This window comes from Parus major, chromosome Z (genome assembly GCF_001522545.3).
Source record: "Parus major isolate Abel chromosome Z, Parus_major1.1, whole genome shotgun sequence".
NCBI classification, from domain to species: Eukaryota; Metazoa; Chordata; class Aves; order Passeriformes; family Paridae; genus Parus; species Parus major.
Genome location: NC_031799.1, coordinates 44,067,388 through 44,084,817, shown reverse-complemented (window position 1 = coordinate 44,084,817; position 17,430 = coordinate 44,067,388). Strand labels below are relative to the sequence as shown.

Genomic DNA, 17,430 nt, shown 5'->3' with positions numbered 1-17,430 from the left:
TTGTTATGCAGATAAGGTATATTACTGCATCCCAGTTTTAATAAGGGGTACTTTATCAAAGGGGAAAGGGATAGGAGGGTTGACAAGGCCTCCCATTACAAAGAAGCAAGAAACAGGATTTTAGCAAGATTGAAATTACCTTTAGATTTTGGGTTTAGAAAATCACAACTACTACCACCAAGTCTAAGTTCCTGGCAGTAGCCAGTAGTTTTAAGAATCCATGACCAGCTTAACATCACAGAAGTGAGTTGTAAGATGCTACCCTTTCTATTCCTCCCTCATCTAAGTTTTGACTTTCATTTACATAATTTTTACGTTTCCTTCTTACTTTGAAAGAGCAGCAAACAACTTTTTGCATAGGGACAAAAGACAATGCTGGAAACTGGCCCTCTCTAGTCATGCTTGTGTGCCAGCAACACAGTCTTTCTGTGGCATTGCAACTATCATCTCAGATTCTTACTGCATGCCAGCTCGTGTTCTTCCTTGGCTGAGAAACAGACACATCTCCTCATCCCTTAGCTTGTAGGCCAGCTGAATACAGCTCATACAAGTCATGGCCTTGTGCCCAACCTGTTAATCTGCATTGCTTAGTAACCTATCACCTATTACCTATCACCTTTGTCAAGGGGAGGAGATGGATGTTTATTTATCACTTGGATAGGTCTGCACTTCCACAAAGATCTAAGATAACCGAGAGGGAACTTGGTCATTTATACACCTCACAAGAATGAAGTAGACTTTCAACAGAAGTATATCTTTGTCCTGCTGATCTGCCTACATTATACAGTCTTTGGTTTACACAGAAGCAAAAAATATTGTGATCTGAATGTGCTGACATGTAGAAACAGAACTCTGACCTCCAGCTCTCTCATCCTATGCACTGAGCAGAACAGGACTTAATCCAGCCTGCAAAGGACATAATTCTCAAGCAAGACGCATGTTCTATTCCTACATCTTGAACAAGTAAAATCAAAAGCTAATGTTACATGAGGATGCAAAAACCAAATCAAATCTCATATGAGAAGTAGCTTCAAAGGTCAGAGATGTGCTAGCCTGAACTCAGCACAATTTTTGGATCAGTGCTAGTTAATTAATAATCTTATGCATTATTTAAACTCAAATCCTCAGCTAGTGCTACATATATATCCAGCTTTACAAATTGATACAAGTGACAATACACTACCAAACAGCAAGCTCAAGATTCCAAAACTACCCATTCTTACCTTGAGGAATATTTAGCTAATAATTATCCTTTATGCAAATAGAGAAATGTCTGGCTGAAGACTTCCATTCATTCCAACGTGCAAAAACAGAGCTGGTACATTCCTGTCTAAGAGCTATCCAGGTAAGAGATTTGTCTCCCTTCCTGTGCCTCTGAATTCAGGTTAATTTGTTCTTTGACTGTTTTCAAAGGTGCAAAATTGCCTCTTTTCACTTATTTGCTCATGCTATTGTTTTTTGGTTTATCATTATGCTGTTGTTTGTAAGTATTGCTTATAAGATAGACACTGAGCAAAAGCCTGTAAAACATATAGTCAGCTGTAAATGGTACAGCAATTATCTTTCCTGAAACTCTCAACCAGGAGTTCAAGCATTTGGTTAGTTTTTATTTCGATTTAAGAAAATGGCATATACTAGGCTTATCTTTTCCTTAAAGTACTACATTGATATTGAAACTGAGAGCACTTTCTTAGGGCTTAAGTACAGTCTTTCCCAAAAAAAGAGCGTTTCCAAAATACTATCTTTATTGCATGTAGTAAACACAAGATGCCACAGAAAACAACAGGAAAAACCATGAGAATGGACTATCAATTTAGTTTTCTCTGTGACAGCTTAGTATGGCTAAACAATGCCCAGCAAAATCACAGGGCAGAAAACAGAGCTTAGTATTCAACTTTATGAATAATGACCAGGGTCCTTAAAAGCTATCTTGAAAGACTTTTTATTTAAATAACAGACTTTCACTTTGAAACAGCTACTTTCCCAAAAACAAGGAATCAGATTTTCAGTAATGTTTTTTGAATCCACAGGAAATGCCTTTTTAGTGGTCATGTCCTAGGACTCTCCGGAAGAATAATGCTGTCTTGCCTTCAAGAGCATGTCAATAGTTAGATCAGCATGTTCTGGAATCCTTGAACAAAATCTGTCTCTGCAGAATGAGTTAAACTACTTGATCTGTATTTGCATGTTTGATCATTCCCAAAGATGATCTTGATGGGCTAGCCTTAAGAACAGGTGCTGGCTGACTGTATGAGTTCCACTGCTCCAGCCCGCTTATCAGTTCTAGGATTGTTACCTGTCAGTGGCTGTCAACTTACTCACTGGAATATGGAACTGAGAATCCTTGGGAAAACAAGACTTGAATCACAGCTGCTGGTGAATGCAGGCATTCAATAAAGAGAGAACTTGCCTGGAAAATCCTAAACCAATTTACAGTTGGAAATAAAAACTGTGAATTGGAGATTTTAATTTGAAATACACAAATCTAAAAGACTCTCAGAATAAAACTCTCCTTAGTATAGCAGTTTAATTTGTAGAGGACGTGATTTGGCTTTCCTGACTTGTTGAAACCACTAAGCTGGAATCCTATTTCCTCTTTCACATTTGATTTAGTGTAACACTGAAACTCAACATAAAAATGCTTTGAAGCAACAATATTTTATCACCACATAGTGAAAAAACTAACCAAGCCTATCAAGTTTCACATGATTTTCCTAAAAGGCATTGCCATGTTCCGTGCCTGTAGTCTGCCAGCTTGCTAGGTCAGTGTATAAAAAAATGGTTTTGGTTGCTGGCACCTTGCTTAAATCTGCTTCCAAGTATATCTTAGTTCTAAAGACAAAAATACAATAGCTATTGCAAGATAGAAAAAAATATTCATCTCACTTGTTCTGTTTTAGCACGTCATGACTTCTAAAGCTTTTAGGTTATGTTGACATATCTAAGCAACCCTGCAAACAAAAGCAGATTAATAAATCAAAGCAGTAGGTGCTAAAGCAGTATTGCCTTATAGTACATGCAGCTCAGGGTACTTAATTTCAGACTAGTCAGTTCTCACAAACTAAATGTACTCCCCACATCTGTTCAAATATGTCCCAAGCACCAATTGCTGGCTTAGGACAACAATAGGCTGGTTTTATGCCACCATAAAGGGTCAAAGAGCACTGGGGCATAGTTTCTAGGTACCTTCCTCTGAAAAAAAAACCCAGTTTGCAAGTATAACACACCCCTGTACATTGAATCTATGCACTGTGAAACTAACCAAGGAGCTTTTTCAAAATTGTGTCATTGCTCAAAACCAGAACAGTAATGTAATCATAGCCATTAGAGCCAAGAAAGGTTTCTATGAGACAGAAAAGGTTTCTGATATGAAAGATGAGCAATATGAACAATTTAATTTGTTTCAACATCTGTGTTTCCAATCAAATGTTTAACAAGACTGATGTCTCTGATGTTTTTTAATGAGTTCTGCAACAAATAAATTCAAAATCCACACTAACCATATTAGTTTTTAGTGAATTTTTCATAGTTCTAATGTGAAGAAAACAGCAAACATCACTTGGCTCAAACTCTTTAAATGGCTCTATCCTAACTTACACTTGAAATCACTATTTCAGCAAGAAAGCAATTTCGCTGCAGAGCAGTGATACCATCTGACTTCTGCTCTAAATAAAGCATTTAAAATATCTCAGCAGAGGGAGACAGGCTCACCCTTGCTACTTCTTCTGGGCTTTTTAGAGATACAGCTTCAGACTTTTTGGTGGACAGTCAGGATGGGGAGGCAAAAGGATGCAAAAGAATAAAGATTTTGGGGGTTGTGCTGTTTCACAAAGAACAATTCATTCATTCAGAATGGTGATACAGGCAGCAGCAGCAGCAGCAGCAATCTGCTGCTGAAGAATCTGCAAAGAGAAATTCCTCATGAACATACTGTGATGAATGTTTCTTCCCCTAAAGAGACATTTTGTCAGGTCACAAGCATGATGGAAAGACAGGAAGAAAGGTGGGACTAAGGCAAGTTGGAAAGTCAGCAGTTTGTTTGGCTTGAATGGCTCCTTCCTTTGTTTCTCTTTTTCACAAAATAAAATGAGTCAGTGCATTTTACCTGAAAGAATAAATGGTTCAGACTAGGTTCTGCTGAATTATGTTTGCTTATATGGTCAAGGGAAACTTGAAAAAATTTCACTGTGAAGATTCCAAACATAAAAGTACAATTAAAAATAACCAAAACTACTTTCTGTTGTAATTAGGTGAACGTTACACATGTACATGAATGTGCACACAACTTTCACTTGTTTTAAACAGTTGTTCCAATACTTAAGTCAAATGCAACAAACTAACATGTTTTATGCTATGTGCTGCTTCATCTGTGCAGCCCTGTTAAGAACAGCTCTTTCAGCAAATGATGACTTGAACAAAATGCAAACATTATGCTCTGCAGAGCTCTGGAGGAAGAAAGGGAGGAACAGTGGGTTTCCATTTGTTAGTGTAGCCTAAGCTGTAAATGGGTCATTTGGTGAACTAGTAACCTGACCCCGCTAGGGCTCCTGCATACTGCTAAAGTATTACCACTTTGAGGACGGTGTTGTCTCTCAGTGCCAGAAGCAAAAGGCTGGAGTCTGCTCATGTGCACAACAGCAGACAGATCTCCTCTCCTCCATTCTCTCTTTGGAGATAGCAAGAATCCTGGAAGCTCCAAGCTCTGTTAGGCTGTGTACGGGGATAGATAGCACACATCTGGGGTGGAAACCCATTTCCTTCAGGTGAAGCAATGAATTACAGGCGTCACAGCCTGACAATTATTGGGTTACACAGCTGAAAAATGGGTTGTTGATAACAATGCCCCTTCCCTTATTTGGTGTGGCTTTACAGCATTCTAAAAGCAACAAGGAAACTTTAAATATTAACAGCGTCAGCATACCAATCTAGGTTGAGAGCTGCCTGCTTAATAGCTACCATGTTCATTTGACATGGAATTTGAAAGCATATACAGCAGAATAAACAGTAACTTACATGAAGGAAATCCTTATGTTCAGGAAAAAAAAAACCTGAAGAAAATTACTTCCTGTCAGTTTGAACACAGAAGAGACATACTTTACTGTACTATCTTTTCTGGGAGGAGTGGGGGGAGGCAGGGAGGCTTAGTAGCTTTTTTACAAAAAGCTATTATTTTGATTATCCAGTAAGCCAGTATAGCTAGTATATATATTACTAAACTATTATTCAAACACAAGATCTCTTAATAGATTTCCAAAGAAATTATGCTCCAATCATCCTATGTAATAAAAATCACTACTATCCCTCAGGGAGTTGCACAAACAATCTGAATAGTAATGGGGTTTTTTTTGTAAATAGCAAATTACTTCCAGGTAAATTGTATGAGATCAGAGAACAGCAACTATGCTATTAAATATATAAGCCTAGTGTACAGAAGCTGATGCAATCTCTCTGATGTAGCCTACAAAAAGCACTCATTGGATATTGCACTGCCCACTAGCTTTTAAGTATGTAGAGCAAGGGCACAATATTTATTTCCTGGCTGGCTGAATTCACTTGGCTGTAAGAAGTGAGTGGCATTTGAATAAAGACTTGCTGTCCTCATGCACAATTCTCTCATTCTCCAAACTAATTTAGGTAAGACAGGAAGTATTGGGATTTTGCCTTTTAAAAACGAGTGTCTTTATTAAACTTGCTAGCATTCTGTATTCGGTAAACTTTATTCATATGCTCTTAAGTACTTCACCTGGTGCTGTAACTTCATTTATCTTTTCTGTCACCTTTGCATTCCAACAAAGACTAGATCCAATCTATTTTCCTGTCCAAGCAGATCTTGATTAGCATAACTATGCAGTTTATTAGGGTCTAAAGCAAACTTAGCACTGATTAAAAAAAATAGACATGGATCTTTATAAATAATAACATTAAATTGCAATTAGTGTTCCCTTTTGATGGAAATAAACCTTACTTACACACACAAAGAAATGTATATAATGGGAGCTAAAAATGGGTTTATGTAATTGGGATGGATAAAAATCTACTGATTTTTTAAAATATATTTATACTACTATGCAGGTACTTTTCAACTTGGACAATCAGTCCACACAATTCTCACAAGAATCTCTGCTCTGCCTTTTACCACATTACAAATTACCTATAACACTTGAAAATGCTGCTTTGAACTGTGGTTAAACTTTGAATAGCCTTTGAAATCATGCTGTATCACTTATCTGTATCTATATTATATTATCATAATACCTGGGAACTTGTTTTAAAGTTCTGCACTAGTTACAGACACACATCTTCTTATTTGCAATCTGGTGGCAAAACACAATTATTAAAATCTTGAAAACTCTTTCTAAGCAGGATAGACAAAAGACTTTCTAGTAAGCCACTCTCTATTTGGACTGCTCCAGATCAAAAGCTTACAGGCTATTGATAATCTGTTCTTTTGCTTTTAAATTATGTTTCCAGGTTGGATTCATTAATGCTTTTTTTAAATTCAGAATTTTACACCTTAACAGGCTGTGACCAAATATTAATAAATCAAAACGTTCTTCTTAACAACAAAAAAATCCTATGAAATTTACAGAGAATTCTGTCAGTAGCACCTAAACTGAGTATTAACTGATAAAACCAATAAAATTTACCAACAGAATACTGTGCCAGTAAGTTAACTTCAAGTTTTATGAAACTGATGGGTACAGAGTCTGCCTCTAAACACTGAAAGATGAAAGAAACAGCTTTTACTTTTAAGTGAAGACAAGCTTTGACACTATTGCAGTGCCACTCCTGGCACCAAACAGCTCTGATGCAGAGATCCTGGCTATTAATGTGGAATTTGGTGAAAACGGTTGTGTCCATTGAGGCAAGAGACATCAAAAGCACCCCCATCAGAGGAATACAAATAATCTCAGCCATCAGATATTAGAAAACAATTAGGAGAACCATAGGAAACACTGCTGTATTTGTTCTGCTGTACATATAATTATTTGTTATATCTCATTATTGGGATAACAAAGTTGGATAACTATGGGTTGAAACCTGAAAATAATAGCATGTAGCACTTTTCCCACGTGGTAATGTCATGGTGCTCGGTCCGTATGTTGCCAATATTGGTGGTATTTGTGAGTAGATATTTATTACCAAAAGCTGCATATCAAAACAATCCAGAATCTACAAACAAGTTCATGTCACATAGCAGGTACAAAGAGTCCATCAATGGTTTATGTACATATCTTTTGTGTATGACTAAACTGCTGCTCTCTGAAAACTCTGCTTTACAGGTCCTACCAGAAACATTTTTCTCCTCTGCACTGATGACAACTGCAGTGACAGATCATTATACCCCATGAGAGTTATTAATCAATGACTACAAGACATACTCGCTACACAAATACCTCACTAGTGTATGTTTATTGCACACCATCAAGTGCTGCCTCTGGTCAAAAAGACCTTTATGACAGAACATTTAGAATAGATGACAGAAATCTTTGTCATACAAAAAAATGACTAATTTAACCCCATTTTTGTTTATTAGAACAAACTGGATTCAATTGAAAGTACTCCTTAACGTGTGCAAGAAAGGGCAGATTAATTTTTTAGCCTTATGCATCACTGGAGCCCTGTGAGAGTGTTTTGGGATGATGCTTCCTTATGAGCAAAATCAGGTGACAAATTTTTTGAGTTAAGGAACTGTGCTAAAAAAACCTTCACGAATTGCAGCCTGATGGAGATTTTCTTCACTTTGCAGGAACACATAAATGAAGTAAACACTGGGAAAATGGAAAGACCACTTGAGGCTACCAGAATGGAAGACAACACTTCACCCTGCTTTCTCATGGAAAGAAAGACTCATGTCAAGACTAACCGGAAAGAAGTCATGCTAGCTAAGCTGAGAAAGAGCTGCACCTGCACACCACAGAAGCTGAAGAACTTTCTTATGGACTTCTTTCCCGTTTTACGGTGGCTTCCCAAGTACCGATGCAAAGAGTACATTTGGGGGGATGTTATGTCTGGGTTAGTGATTGGGATCATTTTGGTGCCTCAAGCAATTGCATATTCACTGCTGGCAGGTCTGAAGCCCATTTATAGCCTTTACACATCATTCTTTGCCAACATCATCTATTTCTTAATGGGCACATCCCGTCATGTCTCAGTTGGCATTTTCAGCTTGATAAGTTTAATGGTGGGACAAGTTGTGGACCGAGAACTTCTCTTGGCTGGATTTGACTTGAATGATGATGCCTCACCAGCCTCGGGTGATGGCTCACTGCAGAATGACAATCTGTCCAACACAACTGCCTTCAACCTTACCATTGTGGGGATAAATGCCGAGTGTGGGAAAGAGTGCTACGCTATTGGCATTGCTACAGCCTTGACATTCATGGCTGGAGTGTATCAGGTAAGTGGTTGCTGACATCCAGAGGCAAGGTATGAAGCTCCTAAAGCTTTTTTTCATGACCTAAGCTTTGACTGTCTTTCAATGAGACACATCATCAGTTAATTTAAATGTACCTTAGACATATTTTCTCCAGGAAGCCTAACTGTAGGCAACTCAGAGACAGCCTAAGTCATGCAGTTTTCTCAGTTGCTAGCAAACACAGGTAAAACTAGAGTCTTCAGAAAAACCATTAACATTGTTTTGATATTCTTCTGCTTCTTGGCCTTGTTCCTTTCATGGGACAATGAGGCCAAATACAGATGTAGGAAATTCCCATGCAGCTTTGACCTTAACAATGAAGAAACATCTCTCTGTCCCTTAATATTTTAATAGAGGTGTACACCTACTCAGCTACTTCTACATGTTCAGAATATGCAGTTCAGTGTTTTGATAGGGGGTGCTAACTGCTGTCCTAAAGATAGTTTGAAGAAAGGATGAGAAATAGACTGACTAACCTACTTTTCAGAAAATGGCTGTGCTTGACACTTATCAACATGCTGCCATCACAAGGATATCAAGAAAGCACAGAGGGAAGTATCATGAACATACTTATCTATTAACTCTGTGTGTGTATATATGTGTGTGTGTATGTATGTATGAATGCAGAAAGAGCTAGCTATCTCCCTGTTGTAGTAAGAAATTTCAGGTTACATATATGAACAAAAAATCCCCTTGTGAAACTGGGTTCTTCAAAGCCACCTAAGGAAGGAGCATCAACTAGTTAAGGAAAGAATTGTGGACTTTGTGGGCTGTTCTGCCATTTCTGATCTTACACATGCCACAAAGGCCATCTGTGCTCCATTCTTCCCTCTGTCCACAGGGCTAAAATTAAAAGCTCTTTAATACAAAAGCTAAAGTAGGAATCTTATTTGTTGTCACTCAAGTTTTGTTTATACAGAATAGGCCATACATTTTAACTTTATTCACTTTAAGACAGAAAAAAATGAAAATTGACTTTGGTATAACAGAAGTATTTTAGACCCTCTCTTCTTTTGCATGTGGAATAAAAATCAGGCAAGCCAATTCAGTGAGTCACTTCAGACATATGTTCCATTGACCACCCTGTCTCAAACTCCTCATTCATCTCTTGGGTTTGTAGCATTACACAACAGTAAAAGGAATCACGTTTTAAAACAGACTGGAAACAAAAAATGATAATTCCTGTTTCAAGAAGCAGCCATTAGCCAATATTGGCTTTCAGCTAGTTCTCCCCCATCTGAACCTAATTATTTGCAGTAATGGTTACAGCTCATGGTTTGTTTTATTTTTCCTCTTCTGTTTCCTCAGGTTCTAATGGGGATCTTCCGTCTGGGTTTCATATCTATGTACCTATCTGAGTCCGTACTAGATGGCTTTGCAACTGGTGCTTCCTTAACCATTTTAACAGCTCAAGTGAAGTATCTGATTGGAATAAAAATTCCACGTAGCCAAGGGCACGGGATGCTTGTTATTACCTGGATTAACATTTTCCGGAACATTTCTCAGGCTAACCTTTGTGATGTCATCACAAGTGCCATTTGTATTGTAGTGCTGGTCACTGCTAAGGAACTCGGAGATCGGTATAAGCATAAACTGAAATTTCCTCTTCCCACAGAGCTGGTAGTTATTGTTGTGGCAACATTAGTGTCACACTATGGTAAGCTAAATGAAGTGTATGCATCCAGTGTTTCTGGAGCTATTCCAACAGGATTTATCCCTCCAAAGGTACCAGAGTTCAACTTAATGCTCCGAGTTGCTCTAGATGCTTTGCCTCTTGCCATAGTCAGTTTTGTCTTCACTGTATCCCTTTCTGAAATGTTTGCAAAGAAATATGCTTACACCATCCGAGCCAATCAGGAAATGTTTGCTGTGGGGTTCTGCAACATCATTCCTTCTTTCTTCCACTCTTTTGCAACCAGTGCAGCTCTGGCAAAAACACTCGTCAAAACATCTACAGGCTGCCAGACTCAAATCTCTGGAGTGATTAGTGCAATGGTGGTTTTATTGGTGCTGCTCTTCCTGGCACCTCTCTTCTACTCCTTGCAGAAGTGTGTCCTGGCTTGTATTATCATTGTCAGCCTTCGGGGAGCCCTGAGGAAGTTCCGAGATGTGCCAGCACGGTACCATGTGAATAAGGTGGACACACTTGTTTGGGTAGTTACCATGTCTGCCTCTGCCTTGGTCAGCACAGAAATAGGGCTGTTGGTTGGCATTGTTTTCTCCATGCTATGCATCATTGTTCGGACCCAGCGGCCACGGACAGCTCTGCTTGCTCAGATCCAAGACACAAGCTTTTATGAGGATGATTTAGAATATGAAAATCTCTCTACTGTTCCAAAGGTCAAAATATTTCGGTTTGAGGCCCCACTTTACTATGCAAATAGAAATTACTTCCTGAAGTCTCTATACAGATTGACCAATTTAGATCCTAACCTAGAAGCTGCTAGGAGGAAGAAATATGAGAAGAAAGAAAAGCAGCATCTGAAAAAGGGAAATCACGGAACTCCTAATGGACTGGGCATCAGAGAAACCACTTTGCAACTAGTTCCTAAGCAAATTGAGTTCCAAGCCCTTGTTGTAGATTGCTCTTCCATCTCATTTTTGGACACCACTGGAGTTAATACTTTAAAGGAAATCCTGAAAGACTACAAGAATTTAAATATTTCTGTTCTCTTGGCTTGCTGCAATCCCTCAGTGATAGACTCTCTGAAAAGGGGAGGTTACTTTGGAAAGGATTTTGGATGTATGCAGGAAATGCTATTCTACAGTATACATAATGCTGTGCTGTTTGCAAAAAACCAAAAGCTTCCAGCAGATTGTTCAGTTTAACCCTGTGTCTTCTGGGATGATTCACTACAAAGTGACAGATGGAGAGGGGTAGTTTGCAACAAGTAAATTATCAGACACACTGTTGGCTTTGTAAAGCCATTCCCCACAAAGTGTTCCACTTTATATCATATGCCACGAAGAGCAGCCACTGGGGAGGCAGCCCAGGACAAGCATGGAAAGGTTAGACTCCCACCTTCACTTTAAGATGCAGGCAAAGGCAGTTTGGATTAACTTGTCCATGATACCATGATCATTTGTGACCCAGCATGGATGTCAGGGAATTGTTGTGGTGGAAGGCCTGCTCTCCCAGTTGCTCTCCCAGTGATTTAATGGCTGGTTTGTATTAAGAAGGCTAAGCCACTTCCATGAAAATGCAATCAATATGGCATTCTGGACACATAATGGTTTAAACTGTGGCTTGCAAGGCCCTGCCCCTTCCAATCATTCTAGATGTACACATAAACAAGTCCCCACTGTTAGCATAAAAATAAAATGTATAAAATATTGTGGAATGTAGAATATCTCTCTTCCTTGATCACACAAGCCTAACAGCATAACCTGCCACAGGAGAAGAAAACATGATCCATTTCAGGTTCCTCTCAAAATTACCATTTCCAAAAATTTCTGGCTTTGGAGTCACAGGACTCATCTGTTCTACTGGATTAAATTTGTCGTAATTAGCTACTGTAATACCCCTAATTATGCTGGAATAAATATGACTCTGATGCACAACTTTTTAACTAGTAAAAGGATAAACAGGATTAAGAAAAATGAATGGCTTCAACTGGCAGCTACCTAGCGAGTTGTACCTCCCTGTAAAATAAGTTGCCTCTGGTGGGCAGATGCAACTCTAATTCAGGGATACATAAGGACCATCAAACATAAAACCTCAGAGCTGTGCTGCAGCACATCACTATCTTCCTACAAATGCCTGCCTGGGTTCAAAGAAAATCAAGAGAAAATAAGGGTAGGGTGGGAAGGTAAATCTGTGAGTTTTCTTGAAGGGGATTGATGGATCAGTCAGAACTGCCTGGCTGGTCTTCTCTGATGCAATGCTAATAAAGTATTACAAGTAACATACATGGGTCAAGTAAATGGAGCAATGCTTTGTAACTTGTGTATCCCTCTATGTTGAAAAACTTTCACCACTGATTGTACATACTACAGATGTTGTGTAGATTTTGTTTGTTTGGCATATTTTTCCTATCATATTAATCTTTGATTTGAGGTCTACTAGACCATATTTTCTGTGACTGGTTACTTTCTATAATAATTTGCATTAACTGCTGTTCATTATGCTTTATGTCATCAATTGTATTGCTGTATATGCATATCTCTCTTCACAAATAAGAATATACTTGGGTTTTGACTGTAATGCAGTATTCACTGTTCTGGCCCATGGCATAGGCAGAATGCTCCGTTTCATACTCAAGTTTATAATTACCTGCACAGAAGGTAAGACAGCTGTGCTCGCTCTCTCTCCTTTTTCATGTCAGGTTCAGACATCACCAAGCATGGAAGGAAATTCTATCTCAGCTGTATCTCACAACTAACAGACTCTAGAAACATGTTCCATATATGTAGAAACCATTTCTCGTCCCATTAAAAAAAAAAAAAAAAAAAAAGTGAAGTCAACACATCATACGACTTGCTCATTTCAACTTTTTAGGTCACTGAATGAAAGAATAAACAAACTGAGGTTCTCCAAGTGTCCCAGAGCCTGTCTGGCTCTCAGAAACAAGTATTTTCTTAGAGGAAAAGCAGTGCGCTTCTAAAAGACAAAAAGTATCTTCACAGGGACTAGGACTAGCACAGTAAGGTTATTCAAGGCTGATGCCCCATGCTCTCATTACAAAAGAAGCCTATCAGCTGCACACTGTTAGTAATGCTAAAGCAGCAAAACCTGACAGAAACATCTGACATGAGATTAAATGATTGATCATTAGCAATATTTTCCTGTCATAAAACAATCCACATTACTATTTAAATTGCTGAATTGGTATGATTAGCTTCTTTCAGTTGTAAAAGGAAGTGAGCGGGGCCCAAGGACAAAAACTGCTTTGTACCTGCTTTTGTTTGTAACCATTCCTTGATCAGGTAATACCTCTTTTAAGGTCCTGTTTGGGCTAGCAAGGCAAGTGGGTTTAGAAGGGTTACTACCAGACAGTATTCAATATAGACACTCTTAGGCCACTGTGCTAAAGCAAGCTGTCATTGGAAGTAAAACAAAACACCCTACCAATCTACACTTTTTTTTAGCTTTATGGATCCAGCTACCAACATAGAACACAAAGAAAAAACATGGAAAGATACCCTTAACTCCAGATTAATCTCATTTTAAAAGACTAAAAAGAAAAAAAAAAAGAAATTCCAATGGAAGGTGTATCCTTGCAAGAGTCTCTGGAGAATAATGAAGAGGATAAGAAAGTAAGAGTGGGAAGTCTCCTTTTCACCATATTTATTTTAAGTGTGGTAGCAAAGGATACCTAAGTAAAGAAACTTAACTACACATAAGACAGAAGGTAAACTTTAGAACTTACACTATGAAGAAAGAACAGCTTCCTGTTTTGGTTTTATTGGCAGAGCTGGTTCAGCATCTACTGCACTGGACATTGTCACACAAAGCATGGAAACAGCTTCAGCACTATGATGTAGGGATGTCGGCAGACTGAATTATTTTTAAGGAGTATGTAAAAGGTAACTAAAAAAGCAAGCCTTTTTCTGGTACCTCTTTGTTTGCTATACTGAGTTATACTAAGATTAAAGATACAACGATTGAAAATTAACAAAAACTGCTGATTCTCTTCTCTCCTAATCTATCAGAAATTAGCTATCATGTCTTGGAAAGGAGCTGGGGATAGGCTTGTAATTCCAACTAGGTTAATACTAATATTGAAGTAAAAAACATTATATGCCTTTTAGGAAATGTTAAATGCTTCATGTAGGTTGACTATTTTTGTTCACTGTGATGCCTTGTGATTTACCATGTATCATATATCCAACAGATCTTAGTACTGCTACATAAGAATGGGCAAGGATTCTTGTGGACTGTGTGTGTGTGTGCGCGCGCGCGCGTCCCTTGGAACTTGGCAAAGAGCCAGAGTTTTCAGCTCAACGTGTCCTGTCTTGTTGACTAATGAAGCATGGCCAGAACGTGTGGTCGAAGTGTCAAAACAGCTCTATTTACTGGGAACTGTCCAGTCTGTGAATGACACCCTGGATTTCCCCACAATCATGAATATTCCTGTGTCACAAGACCAAGACCAAGAGACAAATGTGCGCTATTGGCTGGAAAATAAAACTAGGAGTTCTTTGGAAACAGTTTGCCTTATGGTGTCCTTTCACAGGTATCAAAAAAATGGGCTGACTCTGAATAAAGACAAAGATGAAGAGGGACACTTTCTTACTAGGAAATGTTAACATAAAGGGATGCACTTGATATTGGGGGATTAGAAAACAATGAGAAAGACCATGACAGAAATAAGAAGGGGAAGGTGGCAGTCTTTTATTTGAGCACATCTACTTCTCGGCAGAAGCATTTGTGTCACCTTTTTTACAGATGGCAGCAACTATGAAGAAAAGCAAAGCCTCTGTTAGATTTTCACAGAGGTCCTCTGTTTTTTCTAAGTTCTATTCCTCAGTCAAGTGCCCATCTCCACATTCCGAGGATTGTTCTCTACTCATCAACCCCATGATCTAATACAGTACTGCAATCAGATGGTTGCACTCAAAGCCTCTTTACATCCTTTTGGAAATCACTGGTTCAGAAAGAGATTTATACATGCACAAAATTAAGCATCAGCACTGAACTCTGCTCAGACTTGCATTCCTGCTCCTATTGTTTTTTTCAGTCCCAGTGTTTGTCTGCAGGCTCCATGCTCCTTCCCCTTTCAAAACTGCCGACACTTAGTGCACCGGTTGTTCTCCCACAACTTAAATGTCTTCTTCTCCTTGACAAATGAACATTTTTTTTTTGCAAAATGAGACATTTTAGCTCAGTTCTAAACAGCACCAGTTTCTAATTTTTACATATCAAAGATGGGCTAAAGATTGAGACTAGTAGTTTAGCATCCTACCTTTAAAACACTACAGCTTTTTTTCGGACTTCTTGATTGGTTGCTATATTTCCACAGTCCTAGAATTTTGATCATATCAAGGATTGTATCCCACTTTTTTTAAAAGACTCAGTGGCTCAGTGTCCACAAAGGCTGAGCAGAATCCATAACAGATGCATTCCTCTCCCTCAGTCATGTGTAAAGCCCAATTCAACACAATGGCACAGCTAAGACAGGCTGCCAGAGGGGGCTCCAAGTGTAGGTGTGGCTGCTTTCTTTCCGAAGGTACTTACTGATTTTTCCTAAGTGAGTTGGTTACAGAAATCTGGAAGACTCAGTACATCTCCCAGGAGAAATCTCTAAGACAGGGACTCCGGAAGTGGTGACCAGTGACAGTTGTCCCTGACACTGGTTCACTCCAAGAGTACATATTCCACAGCCCAGTAAGAGAGGAAAACACACACAGGAAAGGGTGTTAAATGGAAACTTCCACAGGGAAAGATGAGAGTGAGGAGCTCTGTTACCTGCTATATTCACAGATGGACTATCAGAGGCCATCCTAGAGTACTGATGCAGTATTTAACTGTGTGCAGGACTTATGACCACCTTCCTAAAAAACTGACACACACAAGCATATCTTAATACTGGGAAAGAAAAGTTCTGTTCTTAATGCACATTACGAAATTCCCTACTCCTCTGCTCACATGCCATTTTCAGAGCCTGAGCTCTCCTTCCCTGTTGCTTCCCCACAGTGGTAAATTCCCATTCTTCTGTGCCTGGGATAGTAGATGCAACAATGATGTGGATTGTAAATATGCTCAGCTCAGCAAGAGCCTAAGCCAGGCAGAACCTTTAAGAGCTATTACAATTTTTCATGGGGTTTTTATGGTTTGTCTTTCTGCATAGACCAATTGCTCCTGCTCTAGGCATCTGGCTATTTAGCTGTTTCCACTGGGCATCTTAGTAACAGTGTGTTCAAGATGAGTTAAAAGGGACTTGAAAGGCAATGAATTCTAAGTTTTCTCCTAAACTCTGACATGTATTTTCCTAAAACTAAAGGTTTTTGTATATGAAACCTTTTGGAACAGGGTATTAACTGGTATTACCTGAATTCACCCTGTTTTAACTCTCACTACCTGTCAATTAATGCAGTGCACAGGTGGCTTCAGGAAGCAAAAAGTAATTCCTAATATAGGCAGAAGGAGTAGTGGCAGCTTTCATTTGGACCTCTCAGTAAATCAGGCTTGTGTCTACCTTTGTTGGACTTTTTTTTCTGTATCATGTTTCCTACATTAAAGAACTAAAAAGTAAGCCATCTTTCAAGTCCCTCAGCTTCTCAGTAGAAACAGTGTCTTTCTTCATCTCTTAAAATTCCAGCATGATTTCCATCTGTTGGAACTTAGCTGACTTCTACAGGAGCAAAGATATGCCCAGATTGCAATTCAGCTTAAGATAAACATCAAAGTGACCACCTGTTGGACCCTTTAATGTGTCATGTTTTCCTATACCTCAACTTGAGGTGTTTGCTTACCTAAGAGCAACTAATTCCAGTAACCAGTGAATCCGAACTTGTTCAATGCCGCCATGTGGAACAGAAGAAATGTAGGCAAGGTTCAGCTCTTGATCTTTGCTCAGGTCAAACAGGTCAGCACGGCTGTGAGGTAAAGGAGGGCTTCAGGAAAACATGGACAGAAAAGAAACACATTGAAATATTAAGTAACAGCTCCTCTGGGCATGCAAATATTCCTATGTTACATCCATACACCACCACATGTTCCTACATGGCATGAGGCGCACTGCCTAACGTGAGATGAAAGCAAAATGGAATTGCAGATTATTTGAGGCCAACTGGCTATACATTGTTGTTTGGCAAAGTAGAACACGACCTGGGTGCACCTCAGTGCTACGCTCAAAGGAAAACCTTGCCAGCAGTCACTGCTGCACAGACAATGATCTTAGCTAACAGTGGCCAGATGAAACCTAATAGTGACAAATGCCTTCTCTCTGAGTAACCAATCATAAAGGAGTTCACTGTCTTTCAGGCTTTACAGTGGAAGCCAGACTTGATGACATCTGCAGTAAGAAGGTGGGCTTGACCTTCCTGCATTACATGAAGTTCATGTAATG

The 17,430-nt window shown here is 39.0% G+C and overlaps 2 protein-coding genes across 2 annotated transcripts in view; one reads left to right on the top strand and one right to left on the bottom strand.

Annotated features, from left to right (window-relative positions):
* The window catches only part of IDUA (alpha-L-iduronidase), a 45,558-nt gene that overhangs the window by 25,277 nt on the left and 2,851 nt on the right, over nucleotides 1-17,430 (bottom strand). The window contains exon 2 of the mRNA XM_015653331.3: nucleotides 16,835-16,975. Coding sequence (XP_015508817.1) covers nucleotides 16,835-16,975 — 141 coding nt within the window. The remainder of the gene's footprint in view (nucleotides 1-16,834; nucleotides 16,976-17,430) is intronic.
* SLC26A1 (solute carrier family 26 member 1) lies at nucleotides 709-14,567 on the top strand. Its single transcript, XM_015653330.3, has 3 exons — nucleotides 709-1,345; nucleotides 7,751-8,401; nucleotides 9,728-14,567. The coding sequence occupies exons 1-3, from the start codon at nucleotides 1,256-1,258 to the stop codon at nucleotides 11,246-11,248; spliced, it is 2,262 nt and encodes a 753-aa protein (XP_015508816.1). The 5' UTR covers nucleotides 709-1,255; the 3' UTR covers nucleotides 11,249-14,567.

What these genes read in the sequence shown, in the direction of transcription:
- SLC26A1 (XM_015653330.3), top strand. Translation starts at nt 1,256, where the DNA reads ATGCAAATAGAGAAATGTCTGGCTGAAGACTTCCATTCATTCCAACGT. An exon ending in CCTGTCTAAGAGCTATCCAG is followed by an intron (nt 1,346 to 7,750) that starts GTAAGAGATTTG and finishes TTCACTTTGCAG; the next exon opens with GAACACATAAATGAAGTAAA. An exon ending in TCATGGCTGGAGTGTATCAG is followed by an intron (nt 8,402 to 9,727) that starts GTAAGTGGTTGC and finishes CTGTTTCCTCAG; the next exon opens with GTTCTAATGGGGATCTTCCG.